At 38.8% G+C, this 25356-nt stretch overlaps 2 protein-coding genes across 5 annotated transcripts; both read left to right on the top strand.

The window, feature by feature from the left end:
* The first annotated feature begins 218 nt into the window (after window positions 1-218).
* uba1 (ubiquitin-like modifier activating enzyme 1) lies at window positions 219-17029 on the top strand. Of its 4 annotated transcripts, none has more exons than XM_079478316.1 (26): window positions 219-730; window positions 5458-5574; window positions 5722-5780; window positions 5879-6047; window positions 7256-7390; window positions 7506-7612; window positions 8064-8154; window positions 9962-10094; window positions 11538-11635; window positions 11719-11865; window positions 12290-12466; window positions 12579-12683; window positions 12811-12891; window positions 13086-13238; window positions 13364-13529; window positions 13722-13918; window positions 13999-14063; window positions 14147-14342; window positions 14492-14566; window positions 14665-14854; window positions 15046-15134; window positions 15220-15312; window positions 15393-15584; window positions 15667-15768; window positions 15860-15960; window positions 16049-17029. In XM_079478316.1, the coding sequence occupies exons 2-26, from the start codon at window positions 5458-5460 to the stop codon at window positions 16182-16184; spliced, it is 3174 nt and encodes a 1057-aa protein (XP_079334442.1). In that variant the 5' UTR covers window positions 219-730; the 3' UTR covers window positions 16185-17029. The 4 variants fall into 4 exon arrangements, with proteins under 4 accessions (XP_079334442.1, XP_079334444.1, XP_079334441.1 ...); XM_079478318.1 differs by having other exon boundaries at window positions 511-730; window positions 5445-5574; XM_079478315.1 differs by lacking the exon at window positions 219-730 and adding an exon at window positions 2865-3112.
* Window positions 17030-17966: 937 nt separating this feature from the next.
* Window positions 17967-24852, top strand: arhgef3l (Rho guanine nucleotide exchange factor (GEF) 3, like). The gene is made up of 13 exons (XM_079478830.1): window positions 17967-18202; window positions 18427-18484; window positions 18594-18653; window positions 19809-19853; window positions 20135-20242; window positions 20612-20776; window positions 21316-21378; window positions 21456-21552; window positions 21632-21708; window positions 21792-22049; window positions 22639-22809; window positions 22958-23150; window positions 24051-24852. The coding sequence occupies exons 1-13, from the start codon at window positions 18147-18149 to the stop codon at window positions 24296-24298; spliced, it is 1599 nt and encodes a 532-aa protein (XP_079334956.1). The 5' UTR covers window positions 17967-18146; the 3' UTR covers window positions 24299-24852.
* The last annotated feature ends 504 nt before the right edge of the window (window positions 24853-25356 follow it).

Raw genomic sequence — 25356 nt, 5'->3', positions numbered from 1 at the left:
CACCATTCTTCAGCAAGTGTGCTACATTTGCTTAGGACACCGTGCACAGGGCTAACACAAAGACGCTTGCTATTTACTTTACATTCACGGAGTTTAGGGTGTCCTTAAAATCTATTAAACACAGTCACAGACAGGAAAATCTAAACTTCGTGCGCGTTCTGCGAGTAGCATCGTTTTGATGTACACAATAAAGGTATAGCGTTTAATATGATTTCCAACTAGCAGTTTAGCGTCTAAAAACTTCTTTTCCCATAGTCCACAGCGTAAGCCACGCTCCGGGCGAGTCCATTGTGTAACTTCGTGGGGATATTTCAAAGATGCAATTAAGATATATCACAAACTAGGTCGATGTTCATAAGAATTACACGATTTCGCTTGTTTCAACTAAAAACGTGAAACGTTTAGCCTCTCGTTTGCTGCCGAGGGACTGTATTTGACCGTCAACTACAAAAACGCGTTTGTGTTGCATCCATGTATCTTAAATAATAGGACATTCTCAACTCAAACTCTGCACATGTTGGTACTACGCTCGTGAACTGAGAGAGTACTGTTAACGGTACATGGAATAGCCGGTTAGGCAACCGTCCAGACTGGAAAGTCACGGAGCTCCCGCCACTTCCAGGGATAAAGTTATAGAAACGGTTTGATTTGACGTTTTCTGTTGTTTATCTTTTGCCTGCGAGGTATTTCGTATTCAGTACCGTGGAGAGGCCAAGTCATATCGGATGTGGTGAGTTCTGCATACTTATGTGCCTAGCTAATGCTAAATAGCTAACGTGTCCATGAGAAAACTATTGCTGCTAGCAACAGACAAGTTTTTGCCGCTACGGTAGGCTAACCATACGCAACAATTTGGCTATAAATCTGCACTGGCTACTTTAAGAAGAGCCAGTTTACCACATGCTCAAGACAATGCGCCTCCATGCGTGTATTATGAGCCAAGGCTAAAAGATATCATCATGTTTGCGAAAAGTTCTCACGTCATATGGTTTGGCTTGTTTTTCAGAATCCCTTCATGCATTGGAAGAGTGTGCTAAGCTAACGAGCTTCGTTTTTCACAGGCTAATGTTATCAGTGGAGCCGCGCACAACGTCTACGGCATGCCAGTGTTGCTTCCTCGCATCGTTTCCCAGAGCTAGCAGCTTTGAGAGATAGCCAGATAATCTGACACATAGTTGGCAAGCTGGTCCCAAATCTTTAGAGTACTTAGAAAGACGGTCTTTAAAAAGTATTTAAAGCTTTACAATTATACAATAAACTGTCTGAATATGGGGTACTCACTGCGTTATTTCTCAGGCTTGATCAAACCTCATTCAGTTTGTGTGGCCTTGGGCATTAGTAGTCTGTTCTGTAAAAATACTTGCAATACACTTCATTTCATAAATGACGCTTTATGAAATCATTCGATGCTGTTTTTGTTGAAAGCTTTCAAATCTGATAGTTTCATCTCAAGAAGGTGTTTTACATGGCGCTAAATGGCTCACACTACAACGTGCGGCATTTCCACTCTCAAGTGCAGGTGCCTTGAAGGAAGGTGTTGTGGGTTGTCTACATTATTTGTACCTGCTTAACAGTGAACTCGGGCAGGGTGTGAGCTCGCACGTTTGTCCTTTTAATGCATCAAATGCGAGAATTAGCGGCCCACTTGGGCCTTTGTCACAAGGTAACATCCCATCCCCCATCGGTTATTCCTCTCATTAACAAGAAGGAAGCCCATGCCTAAGCCCTAATTTAGCAGCCCCTGTCAAGAGACAGTTTTACGGTTTATTGATGCAGGTACAAATCTTGCACGTGTGGCTTTAAGAGAGCTCTTTAGAAGTTATTAACGCATCATTGCAGTAAGGGGGTTAATAAAGAAAAACTTTGGATGATTTTTACAGACAATCATTACATTGTCATGTTTCATTATGTAATCCACTCGTTTCCTCTCACCACCAGCATGAGTGAAATGGTTTTCCCTCGTGGCTTGTCAAGTATGTCTGCTCCTTCCTTGGTAAATATTTGTGACCTACTTTACACAGTCACATATCAACAAGCAGAGGTTTTGGTAATGTTAACAGTCAAACACGCTTTAAACCTCTTTAGTGTTCATTTTGTTCACTGAATGGCTGTTGAACTTCCAATAAGCATTGATTTCTCTGCCAGCAACCTGCTGGTATTCTGCTTATTTGGATGGTTATTTCTCACAAGCTCGTAAAATATAGAGTTAAGAACACAGACTATCAACAGTTTGTTTTGGCAATTAATTGTAACCATCCAATAAATCTTACTTTTAACTTCCTGCAGATGATGTGTTTTTGTCAAGGAGGCATGCAGTTTGGTGCCGTTTTTAATTCAGTCAAATAAGTTAATTATTTTCTTCAGTCTTTAAACCATATTATTCTTTAAAATGCTGTACACAAACGCAGTGTCTGTTCATTACAGCCAAATGACTCCATAAAGCTTGATAGCTTGGGCTGAGTGTTTTATTGGAAGATTTATGACGATAGATTGCCTGGTTCAGTTCAATATGCACCAAAGTGTCAATTCAAGGCCCGGTTTCACAGACAGGACTACGCCTTAGTTGAATTGAGATATTTATGTTGCTTTAATAAAAATGCCTAAGAATAATACATTACTGTTGTGCGTCTTCAGACAAAACAATGGCACGGATGTTTTTAAAGATATTTCTGGGCAAGTTATATTCAGTTGAGACGGGGTCACACTAGCCTCAAGTGTCCCAGCATATTCAGTGAGGATTTAAAGTGGGCGGGTTTTTCCGTAATGTCATGGGTAGGCTAGCCAATGAGTGACCGCAGAGGATTGCAGCACACTCTGCGAGGCCGCCTTTTCCTGTTCCTTTTATCCCAGCGGCTCCGCCCCGTAGCACAGCTGCCATTTTGGTTTTGTTCCGTTCGCAGAAACAAAACCAGAAACGCGAAACAGACAGGGTGCAAACCGGACGACAGTGACTCGGCAGGATAGTTAAGGGGATTCAATCACAGCATCTCGCCCAGCGCTTTTCGTGCTGTCTTCGTTTCATCATCTCATCTAAATCAGCCTGCAATCCGCGAGTTAGTTTCACACGAGGAGCGGTTTGCTGACACTGAGCGTGGACTGAGAAGGATTATTGGTAAGAGCCGAATCATTCCTCTCAACATGCTAACTCAGTGCGAGCAGCTGCCTAACGTTACTTAAATGTGTGTTGTTATGGTTTATTTCCCCGACAGCACCCGTGTAGTCCAGGTGTTATAATTGACAATCCTATCGGATCGTCTCTTTTGTACAAGCGCCGAATTCTTTCATTCAGTCATTAGCATGCGAATTGTGACAGCTAATTTGGGCCTAAAACCAGGCTGTGTAAACTGCATGCACCAACTAATACAAAGCATATAGCAGGCTAGCTAACAGTGCCGTAGGGGTCCAAGAAACCCTCTTGATAGATGATCTTCCTGGTAACGTTAATTTAAAATAAACTAAGCGTTTGATGTTCGGTTTGATCTTAATATTTGATGTATTGACATATAGCATATGCAGTTTTCCCGTTGAATAAAAGCGAAGAACTGAGTAAGACCGAGCAGTATTTACAGCTCACGTTGAGCTAACAGTTCTCGTAACGTTAGACGTTATATTTTTGCTTATGTCATGCACTCGGATTATTCCTCTTTCGATTTCGGTGAGGTGAGGGTGGGCGACTGAAAAAAAATCGCGCCATTGAAACATGACTTATTCAAGACATGCATTTTCGTTTATTTTAAGAATAGTTACGTCATTAGTTCAACTTAACCTTGAACGTTTCAAAAATAATTTACATCAAACTTTTCTTTCTGAGCGTTAATTTTATACATTTAAAAATCCTAATCTAATAGAGAAGTTATAAAGTCACGTGCTGTAGGTGATTAACTAACGTTACGCAAAGTAATGTTGTTTCTAGACGTTGTTGAGTTATAAATGTGCATTATCTTGTAACGGTATTATACCGAACGAGTGCACTCTTGCACCGGCATGCGGAATTTCCGCTTTATGCCAGCTTGTCGGTTGGACCGTTTCTAGAAGCTACTGTATGTTTCGCGTACAGTTGAACGATAAAGCAATAAAAAGTAAGTTTCGCTTCTGATGTCGGCATTTTAAACTACAGCGCTTCTCCCAGTGTTCCGCCCACCCAAATTTAGTGAATTTAGTAAATGATTTATTAAAAGTGCGTTTAATCGCACCATGCGTTGATATTTGATCAAATTCGTAGCATGAATGACAAGCACAATAAAGCTTGTGTTTGTGGAAAAGCCACACTGCAGTTGTGTTTTAATGAATCAGCGGTTTTGTTAAAGGCTGAATGGGCGAGTCAGTGGATGCACGAGCTTTCCACAATAAACACGATGCTTCGGCCCGTGAGCTATTTATAGCCGAGGAGCTTCATCTTGCGGCAGAAATCTGTAGTTGTGTAAAGGCAAATCACCTTCTTTCAAATACACTTTGGGAAAAAAAAGAAGACAAGATCTTTCAAATTAATACGTAATCGACTTTTTATTTGAAGTTGGCTTGGTGTTTTCTGGGTCAGTTTTTCTTTTGCTGGTTTCTGTAGGTGACACTGTCATTCATTTCTTCAAATTTTTAGCCTTGGTTTATAGACGAGTGAGACTGACTAAACTACATTGTGGTACAATTTATTTTATTTTCTTTATTGTAAAGGAACTGTCCAGTGCTGAAACACTACATTTATAACTATTATTATAAGCTTAATAGGGTAATTCCAGCATTATCAGTGTGATATCTGCTGCCAAAATGTGAAATGTTATTCATCAATATTTTGAACACTGTTTATATTTTCCTAAATCCCTGTTGTAGTTCAGACATCAGAAAAAGATAAAATCATACATGCTTTCTATTTAAGATGAGGGAAATGCACGTGTTATGGATTTGACAAAAACGGACGCATGCTTTTGATTGATGTATTTTCTATATCCAAACTAGAGGCAGTAATACCCAACAAATGGAGTTGAGATGGCTCTCCTTAAGACATAAGTCATTGTTTGTTTTGTGCCCTTTTTTAAGGAAATGGAAGCTTGTGCTTTAAAAGTTCAGACCCTTAAAATGTTACTAGAATTTGTATGCCCTTCAAATTGTATTGCAAGATCCTAAAATATGTACCTTTTAATAATGCAGTTTCAGCTATAATATAAACTGTTTGTAGTGCTATTTTTATCCAGATGTGTGCACATTAAAGTACCACCCAAGTGTTGCTATTTTAGTGGGACAAAAGCTTCTGCTTGAATGTAATTTCTCCTTATGTTAATTTGATTGTTTCTTTCATTAAAAACCAGCACTGATTATATTAAGTGTGCTGCAATACACAGTCTGCTTTATATTATCTGCAGGTTTCATGTGATCTGCAGCCTCTGTATGCAATAATCAGACATTACATGCTCATTCTATCAATTTGGAAAATACTGAAGCTGAGTTTTCAGTTTTTCTCTTTAGATGTCCAGCTCGCCGCTGTCCAAGAAGCGTCGCGTGTCAGGATCAGAGACGAAGACGGGATCCCACTGCTCCTCCTCTAACTCTGTCAGAACCGAACAGTCACACACACCAGCTAACGTATGCTCACTTAAATCAAACCACACTACCCATCATATAAATCTTTTCACAATCAGACCATCAGATGTGACTTGTTGAATGTCTGTCTGTTATTGTGAGGGCGCATGTTTAACTATAGTGCATTAACTGTTAATTTGTTCTCCGTAGGGCATGGCTAAGAATGGAAATGATGCTGAGATTGATGAGGGCCTGTATTCCAGACAACTGTGGGTTTCACTTTCTAATTTTAATGCATCATTGTTCTTTTCAAATAAATAAGAGAGACCTGGTCATGAGCGGTTGCTAATTTTAACATTTGTCTCAGGTATGTGCTGGGCCATGAGGCTATGAAGCGCATGCAAAAGTCCAATGTGCTGATCTCAGGGCAGCGAGGTTTGGGTGTAGAGATAGCAAAGAATGTAATTCTGGGCGGAGTCAAGAGTGTGACTGTGCACGACAAGGGCATGGCCGAGTGGAGGGACCTTTCATCACAGGTCAGTAATTAGTCATGAGTCGAGCATAAATACGTGAATGTGAATCAGATGCTTCATTGAACATTTTGACATTGCAAGCATGTTTAAATGACTAACACAAAATGAGACAACAAAATTACATAAAGTGATTGTTGTGTTAATAACAATACAATGACTAGAAATGTAGTATTGGGTCACAAAACTCAATTTGACAGATTTTGGATCATAGATCGGGTCATTTTCGGATCAGCTAATGTAAATGCTCATTATAGTTTTATTATTATAGTTAGAGGTGCACTGATTGACTTGCCAGAGACCGGAATTGGACAGTTTATGACATGATTAGCCGAGACCTGTGACTGGCCAGTCAGTCTCATGTCTTCCAGATTCCAAGCCGATCTTCTGTTGCCAGGCGATATAGCGTCACTGCCGTCAGTACATTCAAAGCCACATGTAAATGTGATTGTGTACAGCCTGTCTTTCACGGCTCGTATAAACTTTCATGTGGGTCCACCGTACACGCTGACTGACACGCGTCTCTCATATCTGCTGAATGCACGCGTGCACATGCAAAAAGTTGCATGGTAGTTCATCTCTCATTGCTCATTATACTTGGTATGTATGCTAACAGTGATGCTAAACTTTTGTTCCAGTCGTTCAATGTGTAAAAAAATTATCCGAAATGTAAAAATGCTTTTATATTTGTACTGTCAATTATAGTTTGTAGATAGAAACTTTAAAACAGGCAAAAATTGCAATCGGCAGGTTTTACTTAAAACTGAATTGGAAACCGGAATCGGTCAATAAGTTTGCAAGCGGTGCATCTCTAATTATAATGACTATAAAAACTTGTTTTTGCAATCAATAAAATGCTCAAAAATAGGGGCGCTTATATAAGGTGTTAAAGAATTGAATAAAAAAAATACTTTAAAGTTGTTAAAGTAACCATAGTAGTTACGTTATGCGAGAGTGCGCTTTTAAAATTGTACTTAAACTGAATACTGATGAGAGGGAGGGAGCGTGTGTGTGCCAAAACTATCTTTTACTCAATGGTGAAAACCTCATTAATCCACGGGTCACGTGTATACTGAACCGTAGAGTACAATCCGTATAGATCACGGATTAAATGCGATCTGTTTCACCACTAATATGTAGGCTATATTATCAAAACTTCTCAATTTACAGCTTTCTGTTCATGGTGTGTGACTAATATGGTGTTTGTGTTTAAGTTTTACTTGCGTGAAGACGATCTCGGGAAGAACCGTGCCGAGGTCAGCCAGACTCGACTGGCAGAACTCAACAGCTATGTGCCCGTAACCGCCTACACTGGCACCCTCACCAATGAATACCTGACCCAGTTTCAGGTACTGCAGTATTCACGCAGTGGAACACGTGGACACTTTTCCCACGTGCATAAATAACATTCCAGTGGTTAATGATGAACGGTGTTTGATTTAATTGGTGTTTGTAATTGGCAAGGTTGTGGTGCTGACCAGCTGCAGTCTGGAAGAACAGACGCGCATTGGGGAGTTTTGCCACAGTAACAACATCAAGTTTATAGTGGCTGACACACGCGGGCTGTTTGGGTAAGAAAAGCTTCCACTAAGGGTGTAACCATTAACTTAGCTCATGGTTTATTACGATACACAATTCTGGTTTTACGATACAATAGAATTATTAGAAATTTATTTCTAAGAACATTTTCCAAAAATTGTTTGCTTCTTCATACAACAATGTAAAACATTGAACATCCTGTATGTTAATTAACAAAAAACTCTAACCTGTGTTTTACTGAAAATAAAATTTTAGCCCAAGTTAAAGAAAGAATTAGGAAAGCTGAACCCAAACAAAAAACATTAAGTTGTCTACTGTTTCTTTCATTTTAGCTTCAGAAGTATGCAGTGTTTTCTTAATAAGGATCCGCTATAAAATGTCAAAATCAACTGTATTGGTTGAGTAGTTTTTAAATAAATGTTTGCTAGACATTTCTGGTGTCTGTTGATTTCTTTTTTTTACTAAAGTGTTTGTATTGTGTAGGCAACTGTTCTGTGATTTCGGAGATGATATGGTTGTGTTGGACACCAACGGAGAGCAGCCTCTGAGCGCCATGATCTCAATGATCACAAAGGTAAGAACTGTCAGCTTGAGCCTCAATCTGACAATTTTATATCATGGTTGATATTGAAGGTATCCACAATCTACTTTTCAGACATTGGAACACCTGGGCCGTGTTCTTAAAGCGTCTAAGAAAGCTTGTAATTTAGCTTAACTTTTACATAGGAGTGTTAGCTTAAGTGTTTTTCTTTTCTTTGCTCAGAGTTGCTCTCAGATTGCTCCTGATTCACTTTTATCTTATTGAGGAGGCGGGTCTGACCCCTTTGCTATGTGTGAATCAGTCTTTTAAAGACTTTTTATTGTAGGTGTATTTCAAACAATAGAGACAGAATATAAAAAATCTGCGGAAAAACCATTATATAAAGGTTATAAATTGCTAAACATCCTTTGAAACCTATTTGGTCTTGAACATGGTGGTGGAGAGGGTGAAATGTAAGATACAGGTCCAGGCATCTTTTTTTTACTACATACTCAACACTGTTTCAGCAGGGTCCCTTTTCACTGTTGTTCTATGACCGGCCACTCATACAGAATGCGTCTTTCTATGTCGCGGTACTACTGTATCTTAATTTTTCGATTATAAACATGCGCTAAATGGACTCGTTTGGATGTTCGCATGCGTCTTGCGCATGAGCAGTAATGTTACATATGCTGTTCATGTTGAAATGGGAGCGCGCACCGCACAGCTGAACAGCAGATGACTAGCACGTTATATTCAATTCACTCTTGTTCCCCTCATAACTGCTCAATATAAGCATATAACATGTTTCACTAGTTTTTCTGTTTCTCTGTATGCTATGAGGGTTGACAGTGTGATGACATCGATTTCCTCTCACATATCTAATTTAAGCCTTCGTTTGATGATTTAAAAATATGAATTCTGGAAATCTTGAAACCATTTGGACTATATAAACACAGCAGACCTCACATGCATGTTTTAATGGTAAAATTGTTACTATTTTTTTAATCTATTCAGACGGATGGAATACATTTTCGGGTGGGTGGAAATTCTCTTGGAAGTTGGGAGCACCAGTGCTACCCATAGATATGGTGCTACCAAGGAAAAAGATAATTTCGAGCTTTTTTCTCTATTTATTTACTTTAATAACTGAATAGCATGCAAAGGTAACTTGCATACATTATTTAAGTAGTCTAAACTTTGCTGTTATAATAGGGGAAGGGTATTGTTTACATTATGTAGTTACATTGTAGAAGTAGTTTGCAAAATTAAAAGGTTCTGTATTGTGACTGCAACTGTCATGCGTCCTGATTCCTTCACTTCATCATGAATGCAACCTCTTTATAAACCGCATCATTTTGCTGACAAGTGGCATTTTTCTACAATATTGACTCACCGTATGACCGTATAAAAGGCATTTTAAGTCCATCCACTGCAATATTTCCTCTCTCAATCAATATATGGTAATTAATACCGTTGTGTACCGGAGCCGGTATAAATCTGTAAAATACTGTTTTATAAATGTATTGTCATACCGCCCAGCACTACTTAGTACTCCTTTCTTAAATTGACAGGACTAATCTGTGGTCCATATAGGCACATGACCAATCTGTGGAGCTAGAATTCTTGTTGGTTGGTAGGGGATCAAATACTTATTTCACTGACTGAAATGCCAATCAATTTATAACCTTTATATACATTTTTCAAAGATTTTTTTAGGGAGATATTTGGTTTCCATTAGGTAAAATAAACCTACCATAAAAATGATAGACCTTTCATTTTTCTTTTTGCCTGTATTCATGAAAAATCTTAGTGCAAAGTCACCTGAACCTTTTGCTGTTTTCTTTGTGCATGTGTAAAGGACAGTGCTGGTGTGGTCACGTGTCTGGATGAAGCACGCCATGGGTTCGAGAGCGGGGACTATGTCACTTTCACAGAGGTGCAGGGCATGACAGCTCTCAATAACTGTGATCCAATAGAGATCAAGACACTGGGTGAGTTGGAGTTATTCTAACAATATCTACACAACACCAGCGTTTCTCATACAATGCATTTACTTGGGCAGGCCGTCCAAGTATATTTGGCATCACATTTTGTATTTTTTATCCAGCCATGATAATGACTATATCTGCGATCGATTAGTGGATAAACAGCACTTCCGCGTCTTCTCTCTTTTCTGACTTGTTTGCTGTGAATGGCGTGGCCTCTTCCGATGAGCTCCATGTGTGCACCAGCCCTCGGCCTCTTTGTCTGCGCGTATTAAGCTGTCACTTGCTTTTAAAATTCATGATACAGCAACGCATTATTGAGAAAGCGCAAACAGCACATAGCCGCTCTATAATGTAGATGTACAGTGTTTTCTGACGATGTTGTTTATAAATCAGGGTTTAGCTGTGATTAAAGTGATTCTGGTAGCGTTGAGTTGTAAAATACAGTATAATGTGATGGATCACAGATAAGAAGAAAAACAGATATCAAGTGGTAACACGATGCAAACGTGACACAATGGCGTCACAAATATGCGAATTAATTTGTGACGTCACCAGCGCCACAAGTCTATCAAAATCCTCTGGGAAACACAGAACGGCATGTGGTTATTTTCAGGGCAGAGGATGTTGCTTGGATATTTTTTAAACTTTTAACTTTCTCATTGTGTGTTCGGAAGCATGTGCGTCATCATCTTGGCCAGTGTGCAATAGCTCCAGACGTCTGGACCTCTTGACTTTATTTGGCAGCGTTCAAGCATTTGCTACAGTTTATGCAGGCCGACCTTTTAAAAATATTTGCTTGGACAGCCAACAATCATTAGTTCAAATACCGATCGCATCGGCCACTATATCTTCACCAGAGGGTTAAAAAATAATTTGTCCGTATTTAAGTAACAACATAAGTGTATGTTGTAGATATCCAAATGTTAAATTGCATATCGATCAGATCGTACACACAATACTGGTGTGTCCGTCAAGACTCACAAGAATAACTTTTTCTGTTGATTCTTTCAAAAGGGATTTGTTCACATTAGGTTTTAAGGTTTAATTAGCCATTTAAAACCTTAATACATATTTAAATAATTAGGCATAGACCTGGCATGGTGTTAAATTGTGAAAAAGAAACCATTTAAAAAAATGTATTTTTAATGGTTGATTTATGATTAAATTCTGAGAATAGAATTTCAGATCATACTGTGAATAACATGAATCATCAGGTTTTGCACAAAATTGTGGTGCACATGTTGTAATGAATCATTTTAATCTTAAATCTTTATTTTCATGAACAGTTTTACTTTACATTAGCATTTTACCTAGTGTGCTAATGTAGGTATGAGCTGATATTTTCTTATTTATTTTTAATAACTAGCTCATTTTTGTGAAGCATGCATTTTTACATAAGTTGATCTAAAGTCAAGTGTTGAAAGCTGTAATGTCTTCTGTCATCAGGTCCTTACACCTTCAGTATCTGTGACACTAGCTCCTTTACAGACTACGTGAGAGGTGGTATTGTCACACAGGTCAAGATGCCCAAGAAGGTCCAATTTGTGAGTTGATACCTACCTTGACACTTTCAAGTATATTGAAAGTGAATATTAAGTTTGATTAATTTGCTTGTTTCGTGTCCCAGAAATCCCTCCCCTCTTCCATGGCCGATCCAGAGTTCTTGCTGACTGATTTTGCAAAGTTTGATCGGCCTGGACAACTGCACATAGGCTTTCGGGCATTACATGCTTTTGAGAAGAAACACAGCCGTCTTCCAAAGCCCTGGAATCAGGTGAGCACGGAGCATAGTAGAAACTATGCCTGACCGCTTGAAGAAATTTCATAATGGAACAAAAGGCCATGTCAATTGTAGGACTCAGTCAGAAGTTTGTTGTTGTCTAAATTTGTCTTAATATTAAATTAAAGGTTGGGTAACTTTGATTTTGTGTCATTTAGCAATCCTGTATCTTAAGATTTATTCCATCAGGCAGCCAATTAGAATGGAGGCTGTTATTTTCAGATAGGTTGTCTTAATGTGTTATATGCCTCAGACATTTTATAGGCTTGTACTTTCTAAACTCATTAATTGAAGGCATTAATCTTAAGAAATGCGACAGTCTTGCCAAATACAAGGTTGTGGTCCAAAAATAATGATCTGGTGTTACATTTAATGACATTTGAGAGCTGAGCCTCATCTCGCTCTCTCTCTCTCGCAGGCAGATGCAGATGAGTTTGTGACTCTGGCCGAAGAGGTGAATGCCATACAGACGGGATCTGCCAAGCAGGAGCAATTGGATCAGGCCGTCATCAAAAAGCTGTCCTGTGTGGCTGCTGGAGACCTGGCACCTATCAATGCTTTCATTGGTGGGCTTGCTGCCCAGGAGGTTATGAAGGTAATGCCGTGTCCTGCTATTGCTTTAACCTTACCTTCATCTATGTTGAAGGATTTTGATACGTCTGTTCTGTCATGGCATATTATTTATTGTTCGTCTTGTACATGCACAGGCTTGCACTGGGAAATTTATGCCCATCAATCAATGGCTGTATTTCGATGCATTGGAGTGTTTACCTGAGAATGAAGCCGTTCTTACAGAGGAGGAGTGTGCACCTGTGAGTCCATCCAACCTACATGGTTATCTATATCATAATTTGAATGGCTTTTCCAGTGAAGCTACTTTGATACCTCACAAAATGCTTGATGCAGAGAGATTTATTTATTGTTGTCTGTTTTCTACAGAGAAACTGCAGGTATGATGGTCAGATTGCTGTCTTCGGATCCAAGCTGCAGGACCTGTTAGCCAAACAGCGGTATTTTTTGGTAAGGAACTAAGGTTGACTGTGTTGAAAATGGGTGATGCATACAGCATGTAATCTGTGTTTTCTTTTTGAAAATTTGTATTGAGTCCATGTTTACGCTGTTAACTTACAATGCTACTGTCCCGTCACTTAGCATAGTTGTATGGTTTGCCTTTAGTTTTTGTAGATGTGGAATTTTCGAGTCTTTGTGTTCAGGTCGGTGCTGGTGCCATTGGCTGTGAGCTTCTGAAGAACTTTGCTGTGATGGGCCTGGCCGGTGGTGAAGGAGAGATCATAGTGACAGACATGGACACCATAGAGAAGTCAAATCTCAATCGTCAGTTTCTCTTCAGGCCATGGGATGTTTCAGTGAGTGTTTTTATTGTGAATACAAACATCACGTGTGAATTGATTGCTTTGTTGATTCACGCTGATTGTCACAAGTGTTTGTGATCTTGAGTTTTTGCTGACTGCAATGTCTCTTTGCTGAGCAGAAGATGAAGAGTGACACAGCTGCTGCAGCTGTGAAACAGATGAACCCGTCAGTCCGCGTGACGAGCCATCAAAACCGTGTAGGACCTGATACAGAGAAGGTCTATGATGATGACTTCTTCGATAACCTTGATGGGGTGGCAAATGCTCTTGACAATGTTGATGCCCGTAAGTTAGATTGCAGAACATCACCACAAGTGTTTTGTCAGGAAAAACAGGTAGCTGTTATACTAGCAGTTTAAACTTTTTATCATAATTGTTACATATTGTAGTCTTTCATTAATAGGTTAAGTAGTTCAGAATGCAGAAATCATTGGTCAAACTTGTGTGAAATGAATGACTTATTGACATTTTCCTCAGGTATGTATATGGACCGGAGGTGCGTGTACTACTGTAAGCCCTTGCTGGAGTCTGGTACTCTAGGCACCAAAGGAAATGTACAGGTGGTCATTCCTTTCGTCACAGAGTCATACAGCTCCAGTCAGGATCCTCCAGAGAAGTCAATTCCTATCTGCACTCTCAAGAACTTCCCCAATGCGATTGAACACACCCTGCAGGTAACAACTGATATTCTGATGTACACACACTGTCGCCCGACTCTTGAGGTGTAGCTTTATTGTTGCCTTCTCTTTCTCAGTGGGCACGTGATGAGTTTGAGGGACTTTTCAAACAGCCTGCTGAAAACGCTTTGCAGTATCTGACGTAAGTAACAGTCACCCTAAACAACCCCCAAGGACTTTCTGGCAAGTTGGAGGTTAATATGCAGTGTTGTCATCCGTCTCCAGAGATGCGAAGTTTATGGAGCGTACACTGAAGCTGCCTGGAGCTCAACCTCTGGAAGTGGTGGAGGCCGTGTACAAATGCCTGGTGACTGACTACCCGCGAAGCTGGGAGGACTGCATTACCTGGGCCCGCAACCACTGGCAGTGTCAATATAACAACAATATCCGTCAGCTGCTTCACAACTTCCCTCCGAATCAGGTGAGACCTGTCTGTGGTTTTCTTTAGATCAGCTCCTAGTTGACCTAACATGATATTGAGCATTAAGTCAAGTAGGGGATGCGCTTGAATATGAATTGTCTAATTTCTTGTTTAAAACTATAAAAAAATCTGAATGGCTTTCTTGACAGCTTACAAGCTCCGGGGCACCATTCTGGTCTGGTCCAAAAAGATGTCCTCATCCATTAGAATTCAGCACTAGCAATGTAGGTGATCACCATGAAATAAATAAATGAATCAGACAGGCTAATCTCGAGAACAAGGCAAAATAAACATGCATCTTGAATTTGTGTTTCACTCACAGGATCTTCACATGGATTACGTTTTGGCAGGGGCTAACTTGTATGCCAAGTCATACGGCCTGCCGGGCAACAACGACCGGGTGGCTCTTGCCAAGCTTCTGCAGGACATCAAAGTGCCTGAGTTCACCCCAAGGTCAGGAGTCAAGATCCACGTGTCCGATCAGGAGCTGCAGAGTGCCAATGCATCTGTTGGTAAGTTGAGAGCGGGTGCCGAACATCGTGTGGGCAGATTTTGATATGGAATGGTTGCCAAGTTGTTTTTTGTTTGCAGAATTGCACAGCTTTTAATGTGTACGTTTTTACCCTCTTTGCATGGCTTGTATCCATTAAACAGCATTGATAACTACATTTTGTTGATCAAATGCCAATTTATCCATTTTTAGATGACTCGAGACTTGAAGAACTGAAGACGCTGTTGCCTACCCCAGAAGTGACCTCTCAGTTCAAACTCTGTCCTATTGAATTTGAGAAGGTACCACTTATAGCTTTCCCCAATTTCCAGGCCTTTAGAGCTTTCTTGAACTCTTTAGTTATGCCGATTACATTTTCTCCATCAGGACGATGATGCAAATTTCCACATGGACTTCATTGTAGCGGCTTCCAATCTGAGAGCAGAGAACTATGACATTCCACCTGCAAATAAACACAAGGTGCGTTTAACAATTTTTGTACACTATCTGAATGTTAAATCCACCCATTCTAAACCTTGATTTCCTTTTTTCCATTTCAGAGCAAACTCATTGCTGGAAAAATCATTCCAGCCATTGCCACGACGACAGCTGCCGTGGTGGGTCTTGTGTGTCTAGAGCTGCTGAAGATCGTTCAGAGGCACAAGAAGCTTGAGTCGTACAAGAACGGCTTCATGAACCTTGCTCTGCCTTTCTTCGCCTTCTCTGAGCCCATAGCCGCCCCCAAGCACAAGGTACGTAGTCGAATTGGCAGCATTCTTAAACATGATCTTCAGTGTTCTCTGAATTATTTTAACATTTAACCTTCTTTTGCAGTACTATGACATTGATTGGACACTTTGGGATCGGTTTGAAGTGAAGGGCATTCAGCCAAACGGAGAGGAAATGACACTGCGACAGTTCTTGGACTATTTCAAGGCAAGTTATGTTTGATGTAAATCGTGTTAAATTGCTTCATATACTTACAATTGTTTTATCTCTGACTTTGTGTACTCTACTCTGTCCTTAGAATGAACACAAACTGGAGATCACAATGCTGTCTCAGGGAGTTTCAATGCTCTACTCGTTCTTCATGCCTGCAGCCAAGCTGAAAGAAAGGCTAGAGCTGCCGTAAGTCTGCATAATTTTGTTCTTGAGTCAGAAGTGATATCCAGCATTAGTAGCAATGCTAACATTTTTTGTCCTTTGTTTTTCATAGGATGACTGAGATCGTGACCAAGGTGTCCAAGAAGAAACTGGGCAAGCACGTTAAAGCGCTAGTTTTTGAGCTCTGCTGCAATGATGACACAGAAGAGGACGTGGAGGTGCCCTATGTCAGATACACCATCCGCTGAGAAGGTTCTTGGGGTCGGGAGGGACGGGTTGGAGGAGTGAGAGGGGGCCCACTGGGGATGTGGAGCCATTTGAAGAGCATCGGTATGTTTGGAGAACCCAAAGATAAACCAACAGAGGGGTGATACTATTTTTTTAATCAGTTACTGGATAATACAAGTATTATATCTCAAACACCCCTCTTTCCTATTGGTCGAGCTCTCTTGGGTATGGTTCAATCTTAGGCTGGATAGCTTTAGGAGCGAAGGTGAAATGTTCACGGGGAGCATGTGAAGTTTTGGCTGTAACTTATTTAAACCGGTCGTTCTAACACACAACTTCAGTGTATGAATTTATCTGTAAACTGATTGTCAATCATCTTATACACACACTGCTCTCTGTTCCTGCCCTCATGATATATTTTGTGGACACCATCTTGCTTTGTATTCTGAAAACACTGAATTGAATAAAATATTGAATGATGGGGTAAACATACAAAATATACAGATTGGTTATTTTACAAATTCACTGCATTGGCATGTTGTCACCGTGCTGATGATGGATTGTATTATTAAAAAGCTCTTGGTTGAAGTCTCAAAGCGAGTTGGTTTATTGAACTCCTGCTCTTCCAGTGGGAATATCCCTTTGCCTCTCTGGCTTCTGTTTGGGTTGGGGTTCAGGAACTTGCACATAACTTTTTATTTTCCTTTTTTATGTTTTGGCAGACTTCTGGTGTACACCTTGTAGAACATAAACTCTGTATTCTTTCTACTTTGTTAAACTCCAAAACAAACATTGCAGTACAAAACGTGGTTTTACTCTGTAATGGGAGCACTTAGTGTGTTAGTGAATAAAGTTGGAAAACGTTCTTGCTTTTTTTGTCTTTTCTTTACTACCATTGTTTTGAAAATGTTTCTGACCTTTATAAGTCTAATAAATAACTTCTACTGTCAAATGCTTCTTACCAATATTTCAATGTTAAGAACAAGTCTGAAGTCATACATGCAATAAGGACTTAAACAATATACAGGTGTTACTGCTTTGGAGGAAATACCTACTTCAATAGACTACCGATAAGAACTAGCCCATTTGTTATAATATAGAACGTTGTTTTAAATTTGTATTGCAAAAAGTTTTTTATCTTAAAAACAGCCCTATGAATATTTTGTATAAATTATCAATGACATATCAGGATTTATAAAAAGAAATACATTTATTTAAACAAAAACATGAATAAAAAATAACTGAAATGTGTCCAAAGTTGGTTAAATGGGACATCAGGACGTTAAACTTTCTAATTTTAATGCATTTCTTTTTTGCTCGTCTTACTGTAATTTTGTTTGTTACACTTTGTACCACATTTGACGTTTTTGATCCCTCATCACTACCACGAGGAACCCTCTTCAAAGCGTGATGCTGCTACTGATGTGCTTTGCGTCATGTGATGCGTTTTTACAGTATTAAGTCCACAAAAATGGTTTACATCAAAGAACATTCTTCCTACTTCTCTTTCAAGTGGTTGTGAAAGCATGCAACAGTTTTAACAAAACATCTAGAAACATTTTGGCCAAATTTATGAGTCATGGGTATCTTTCTCCTGTCTGTGTTGCTGATCCAGACACGATCAGATCAGTTGGGCTGTAAACTTAACTGTAGGTCAGGTAAACCGCCCTTTCCCTTTCAGTCATGGTGTTATATACCGGAAGGTGTTATTACAGAGAATTCATCTGTGGAGATCTGCACTGTTAACAGAGGTGGTTTGGCTTCGTTCTGCCTGACAACAGGAAGCACAACTTTTTTTCAGCACAGGATGTGGTTTTAGACGTGCGAGAAGAAGAGGGGAGGATGCACATAGATTTTCTTGTCTTGCAATCTTTTTCTTTTAAAAGTTGGAGCAGGTGTTTCAAAAATTTATGATCTGACTTGGAATATTAATTTTCATTTTGTTTGTCGGAGCTTTTATTATATACGTGTTTGAAGATGCAATGAGAGAGGCGAAGATGGAGCCAAAGGACACGGAGGTTGATTCAGTACCTTCCTGGTATGACTTTTTGGGCACTATTTGCACAAACTTAAGTCTTTGTCTTAACGTCATTCTGATCAACTGTTTAGAGTCTATATATACACACCCTTTATTTCAGAGTCTCTTGACACGACGAAACGTTACGAATATATAATCATTTGAAGTTGCTTTATTCAACCATTATTTATGCTGAAGTTTTGTATATTCATGTCATAGTTCTATTTGATATGTGTCTCGCTCAGGTCTCCTATATCTAGAGAAAGACTCATTACCTGTGCCAACCTTCCAGATATTGCAGGGGTAAGATTTCATTTTAAATCCTAAATCGCAACTAATTCTATTGGATTAACCTGTAGACCATGTTCTTCTGAGGGACACTAACGTGTTTTTCTGTTGTTTTATTGAGCAGAAGAAAAGAAAACAAGACCCAGATGATGCTGAAAATTCATCCCGAATCTTGGAGGACTGTGTAAGTTGTAGTTCATGTCAAAGTCTATCAAATGAGTGCTAAACTATCATGTCGAAAATATTGTTTATGGTGTTGTTGATGTTGAATATTAAATTCCTCAATCTTCTATTTTTTAAATGTTTGATAATGGTGGAAGGAGGGTGACACTTTGGCACTTTGTTATTTAACTGTATGTGGTCTTTAAAAGAATCTTGAGACTCGTTGACTCTCTAACAATCTGTAGCGTTCATTGTCATTGGACATATCTGTAATCCAAAAGACAATCAAGAGAATTATATTCATACGGACGGTTACAGCCATACATTAAAGAATGAAGTGCTCAGCTGTGAGTAAAAAGCTCACAAAGACATTTACAACTCCATTTCCTGTATCAATCCGGAAAGATGACTACACATGCGTACAAAATCTCACAGAACACATCAACTTTGCCCCATTAAGTGATCTTGCTTCACTTTTCATTGCTTCATGTACCATTTATATATCGTTGCTGTCCTTCTGAAACCTTCAGGAAAAGAAAAAATGACTGTACGGTTTATATAATTAAACACTAAGTCGACAAGCCCTTTTATTCGTCTTTATTTATATTTGCAAAACACAGTGAAAAACATAAAGGTTGACGAATAGTAATTATTTTTGGCAAAAAATAACAGGTACAAGGTTTCAGAAGGAGACCAGCGATATTTAATTTTTTTAGTTTTTCAGTAGTAAAACTTTTAATATATTGAAAAATATTCAAAATATTGATGGCTAAAATTATGTTTTTGTCTTGCCAAGGCTAACTTTAATTCCAGTATTTCATGCATCCTAAATAGTAGGAATTAATTAAATACTAATAATTCAATATTGTTTTATATTTCGTCGCATATCATGTTTCTTGTATCATATTTTATCTTAAAAATGGTTAAGATACTGATTCACTATTTGGTAGATGATACTGTACAGATAATTCGGCCAGACTTTTGGTTAAACTTGGTTGAAGAAATATGATTGTATCGGTGTGTTGTTATTGTTCTTAAAACAGACATGCTGTTTGTTTTATTATTTGTTAACTGATTCTGATGTGTATATTTTGATCTCCTTACATGTTAACCTACTTTTTTAATTGCCTTTGGTGACGTACCATAAATTCTGTGCTATTATACGCATCTCTCACAGGAAGATGACGACTTTCCAATCGATGAGCTAACACAGGATTCTGAGGTATAGACGTCACTGTTTATTCATTTATAATATATTGTATTTATTAAATGGAACGTCTCAAAATATGCTATTTGTATCTCATTAACCGAAACCTCACAATGAAAGTCAAAGAACTTCGATCCTTGCCTAATGATTTTTCGTTTTCCTCTATATGAAATTGAAAGTTCAAATGTCTGTGGAGAGCTGTCAGTTAATTTTCTCGGTTTCGGCAGGTATCTTTGTAATGTATGCATCTACTGCGCTAAATGAACGGAAACTTGTTCCCTGTTGTTGGCCTACAGGGTCCCTGTAACAAACGAGTCAAACCTGTTGACAAAAGTTCTTCAGTTACCGGTATCATAACACCAGTGAAGACCCCTGCTCTGAAGCGCTTGGGTCAGTCCATACAGGTGAGTTATGCTAATGCTTAACAGTTGTTAATAGTGTGTTACTGTATGGCTGAGTGTGTTGCAAGGTGGTTGCCTTGCCCAGGTCGCAAAATCCCACCTCGAGCTCCCTTAATAGGGCTTGGGTCCCTCCCGCAATGTAAAAGGGATTTTGTTGGTTTGCAGTTTTATTGTCAACCAGGTAACGGTTTTTAGGTATGAAAGCCAAAAGCTGATCTCTCCAATTGATATGAGGTATCATGTATGTACACAGCTCAGATTGTGTGGCTTATAATATGGACCCCCATTTTGAACCGTAAGCGTTATAAGGCATTTTCATTGACTAACAATGAAAATGAGTAATGTCTTCTTTTTAAACCCCCCCACCCTTAGCGTTCCATCAGTTTTCGAACAGAGGCCCGACCTTTGCCCCCAATGCCAATAAGAACACGTCAGAAGGCCTCGTCATTTCCACGGCGGCGGAGCAGCCAGCTGTGGAGTGATACAGTGGGCAGTCAGAGTCAGGAGCTCAGTACCAAAGAGATCAAGCGACAGGAGGTGAGATAAACTGCTTGAATTTGAATTTATAACCTTTGAAGATTATTTCGGTATGTTGTAATTAAAAAAAGCATCTTAATTATGTACTTGTAGGAGTTAGTGTCAAGTGTTGGATTACTTTTTACCTTTTCAGCGAGTTTTCGGCTGCCCGACTCTGTCTTCACTAACCTTAGTTGTGAAACAGGAAGTGAGCTGGCATGTGAGGCCATGTTCTCTATTTCAGTCGCAGAATTTCCTCTCTAGCTCTACCTGCGTGTTGCCTTACATTTGAGAAAGACGTCAATGCAAAGCGTGTTTGGTTGAGATACCCGACTGCCAGAACTCGGTGCCAGAACTTTATTAAGCTGACATGCAGAAAATTATTTTGAAAATGTGCCAGTTTACAAAAATCGCATCAGTTTCGTAAACCAGACAAATGTGTTAACTACAATATTCACCTCAATCTGGAAATTTTGTGCTTGTTAATATGATCACGTGACCTTTGGGGTTAAAACAAACTGTCTTGTATTTAGCTTTACTTGTTGATGATCTCTTTGCAGGTCATATATGAGTTGACACAGGGAGAGAAACAGCTCATTGAAGATCTGAGTCTAGTGAAAAAGGTTTGTCTTTCAGTTACTGGAATTGTACTCAATGGTGTTTTTACAGACAGGATTTTAATCTGTACAGTTTTTTACAGGTATACTATGAGCCTATGTTAAAACTAGACATTTTGACAGAAAGTGAACTGGGACAGATTTTTGGAACCCTTGATTCTTTAATACCCCTTCATGAAGGTACGTTTTATTTTGTAACCCAAACTATGGATGTTTCCTTGTACTGATGTATTCAGCACAATTTTTCCGGTTGTTTTAGATCTTTTAGCCCGTCTTGAAGGTCTTCGTGGAGCAGAGAAGACTGTGCAGGAGGTCGGCCCGACAATGATGGATTGGGTCAGTGTTACAATGAAAATTGAAAACCGTATTATTATAAGGGCCGCAACTTGAAACATTTCTTCTTTGCGCCCTCTTTACAGTTTCCTTATTTGGAGGCGTATATCACATATTGCTGTAATCAGGTTGGGGCAAAAGCTCTGCTGGATCAGAAAAAGCAGGACCGTCGTGTAGAGCAATTCTTACGGCTGTGCCAGGAGTCGTCATTTAGCAGAAAACTGGATCTTTGGAACTTTCTGGACTTGCCTCGTAGCAGGCTGGTAAAATATCCTCTGCTGTTAAAGGAAATTCAGAAGACCACTCCACCTGATCATCCGGATGAAGAAGCTTTGCCACAGGCTGTGAGTTTAGACGTCTCCATTGTTATATTTGGAATAAAGTTTGATGCTTATATAGACGATTTAGTCCGTTAGTAGCCCTTTAGAATGTTTGAGGAACTTTATTTGTATTTTTAAGTCCCTGTGAACCGGAAGTTGCTATCGTTTTAACACCCATATTCTGACGCATGTCCGAGTGCAATGGAATATCGACTGAGAAAAATATTGGCCGTGGTTTGTGTTTTCCATTGCGATTCGTTTGGATTTCTAAAAACTGGCAATGCATTTTAAAATGAAACATGCATCAGACTGACAGTTGAAGGGGAGGAGTTAACTGCCCTGCCCAAGCCGTCTAACTGACCTCATTCTGAGACGGATAGCCACTAGAGGGCAGAAGTGCATTTTCAGATTTTCTTTAAAGGTTACACATGAATTAAAAAAATTTGAATGACACACACTGATAAGGTATTTGTAACAAAAACTGCAATATCCCATGAATAAATTGGAATTGTTAATATTTAAAATCATAGTATGTATTGTATATATTAGTATATATACTATGTAGTATATATTAATGACATCACAACATGTACCTCTTCATGTGTCCCCTCAGATGGATCTTATCCAAAGGATCATAACTGAAGTAAATCTTAAGACTGGAGAGGCGGAGTGTCAGTTTTACAGACGTGGGCTGTGTTACTCAGAAGACAGTCAGAGGGTTCCGGAAATTCAGGCTTCTCGTTTTCTGTACTGTCATGGTGAACTGAAGAGCACTAAAGGACATGTAATTAAATTTCCTAAGATATTTTTTTTTCCTTGTATATATATATATATATATTTATATTTTTATTCCTAGTAAATGCATACATTATACTCACTTGAAGCATACATTTAGAAAGAATTTATTGTTTTTCTGTTTTTTCCCTCTCTAGAAGCTGCATGTGTTCCTCTTTGAGCTGGTGTTGGTTTTGACTCGACCGGTGGCACAGGACAGGGAAGGACCGATCCAGTTTCAAGTTTATCGTCAGCCCCTCCCCGCCGCTCACCTCCATCTGGAGGACCTACCCGATGGAGATCCAAGCAGTTCTGGATCCTTTCGTGGAGCCTTTAGTGGAAATGATAAAGGTAATCACAGTGTTTCTAATGCTTAGCAATTCTGCAAACTATAGTGACGTTGTGGGATATATTTCTCTTCACCATCTATTGCATGATGTTGCCTCAGGGTATCACTGTAAGTATTTAATCCAAATAGAAAGGCAAGAACATTAATCAAGGATGATGATTTATAGGCAAGTCAAACTTTATGTATGAAGCACATTAAAACAGTTGACTACTATGCAGTTCAGAAACTACTTGATAAAATGAAAAAAAAGATAATATAATATTAAAAGCATATAATAAAAAATAAAAACAAATCAATAAATGACAAGAATTTCAGAGGGATAGTCAGTTGTATCAGTCAAAAGGTACACACAATCAAAAGGTAAAAAATAAAGTAGGTCGCTAACCTAGTTTTAAAAATAGAAGCGAATGCCACATTGTAAATAGACTGTTCTAAAACTGATCTAATACATTTACATCAGAGCTAGTGTTCATTGATAAAAAATATGTGTTGTTGTGCACAATCTTGAGGATATCTTTTTGGCATCTATGTAGAATGTACTGCTTTTATTTTATTTCTCATTATCTATATATCTTTTTAGTATTTTCTTAACAATTAATTTATTATATTTAATATATTATTCAATTGTATCCAATAAATATATATTAATTATATAGGCATTCTGTGGTGTTGTTAACATTAAGTATTGTGACATAAATTGTGACAAAAAGTTCTTTCTGTTGTCACACATGCATGAAAGGAATGGCGGTATTTTTATAAAGAAAGGTTTTTATTACAGAAAATGAAATCAAACATATATCATGTGAACTTTTCCTATTATATGGCCATTTACTAATTGCTTTATCTAATGCCAATTTCTCTCCGTCCTCCACAACTCCCGTTTCTGTTTCTGATTTCCTCAGTGAAGAACTGTTTCCGTGTAAGCACCACAGGACGCTCCAAGTCTCCGTCTCACAGCCTGCAGGCCAACGATTCCTTCAATAAGCAGCAATGGATTTCCTGTCTGCGCCAAGCAATGGTCCAATCACGAGACAGACAGGCTCAAGCCAGCCATTACAAACCCTCTGACCGTTTAAGCCCCGACCCTGCACTCTATAACAACATTGCTGAACTGAACTTAAACTCTGATGTGGAGATGCAAGACACATAGGCCGAGGCTTAAAATGCTCGCTGGTTCATTGAGTCAGTGAACACATTGTATTGTGACAGTGACAACCAACTCAGGACAAAAGATGACGTCTTAAACCTTATTTAGAGAATGTGTAGCAATATGTATTCATGTTTCACATATGCAAATGTGTGCTGGTGCCTGACGTCTTATTGAGGACATACTGTGTATTAGATTTGTGCTTCTAGCTTTTGTATAATTTAGGTTGTGAATGATGTGATCATAAGTCATAAGAATCTGGATGATAAACGGTTTATTCAGTCTGAATGGTATCTGATGTTATATACGTATGTATATGCTTGTCATCATTGCACTTTGGCAGTATGAGAGATAATAATTGTTACTGTTGTTTTTTGTAGATACAACCTGAATGTAGCTCAGATGTACTGGTTTTTGCTATTGTTGCCATTTGAACTCAAGCGTCCTCTGAGATATTTTCAAAAGGTATTTCCCCCTGTGATACATATTGGTTACCATTTGGTTTTCAATAAACTGACAACTTCCATAAAACCAGTTTAGTTTTGTGGCACCATAAACTTGAGACCTTCTTCTGTGTACATGTCTTTTTATTGTAGATCATTGACTTATGTTTTCCTATATTAATAAACTGTGATTAAAGGAATAGTTCACCTTCAAAAATGTACTCACTCCTTTTAAACCTGTGTGATTTTCATTCTTCTGCAAAACACAAAAGAAGATATTTTGAAGGATGTTGTTAACCAAAAAACATTGGTCCCCATTGACTTCTATTGTATGGACACAAAACAATTGCATGTCAATGGGGACTAACGGTTTTCGGTTGCTAACATTATTCTAAATATCGTCTTTTGTGTTCGGCAGGAGAAAGAAAGTCTTTGAAACAGGTTTCAGGTTTGAAACGACAAGAAGGTAAGAAAAGAATTTTTGGGCTGCTTTTTTAAGATCGCTATTTAATCAATGGAACATGTTTTCCAATTATTGTATATATATATATATATATATATATATAGTCCTACTAACTGTTGCTTAATATAATGACAGTAAGTGGTTAGTGCCAAAGC

The sequence above is a fragment of the Barbatula barbatula genome, assembly GCF_947034865.1.
Source record: "Barbatula barbatula genome assembly, chromosome: 17".
NCBI lineage: Eukaryota > Metazoa > Chordata > Actinopteri > Cypriniformes > Nemacheilidae > Barbatula > Barbatula barbatula.
This window is presented reverse-complemented; position numbering and strand designations above follow the sequence as displayed.

Bases quoted from the DNA above. Each gene is read 5' to 3' on its own strand.
- uba1 (XM_079478316.1), top strand. From the start codon at position 5,458: ATGTCCAGCTCGCCGCTGTCCAAGAAGCGTCGCGTGTCAGGATCAGAG. The intron at 12,892-13,085 runs GTAAGGAACTAA...CTTTGTGTTCAG, and splicing joins CCAAACAGCGGTATTTTTTG to GTCGGTGCTGGTGCCATTGG. The intron at 13,530-13,721 runs GTAAGTTAGATT...CATTTTCCTCAG, and splicing joins TCTTGACAATGTTGATGCCC to GTATGTATATGGACCGGAGG.
- arhgef3l (XM_079478830.1), top strand. From the start codon at position 18,147: ATGAGAGAGGCGAAGATGGAGCCAAAGGACACGGAGGTTGATTCAGTA. The intron at 18,654-19,808 runs GTAAGTTGTAGT...CATCTCTCACAG, and splicing joins CCCGAATCTTGGAGGACTGT to GAAGATGACGACTTTCCAAT. The intron at 19,854-20,134 runs GTATAGACGTCA...GTTGGCCTACAG, and splicing joins AGCTAACACAGGATTCTGAG to GGTCCCTGTAACAAACGAGT.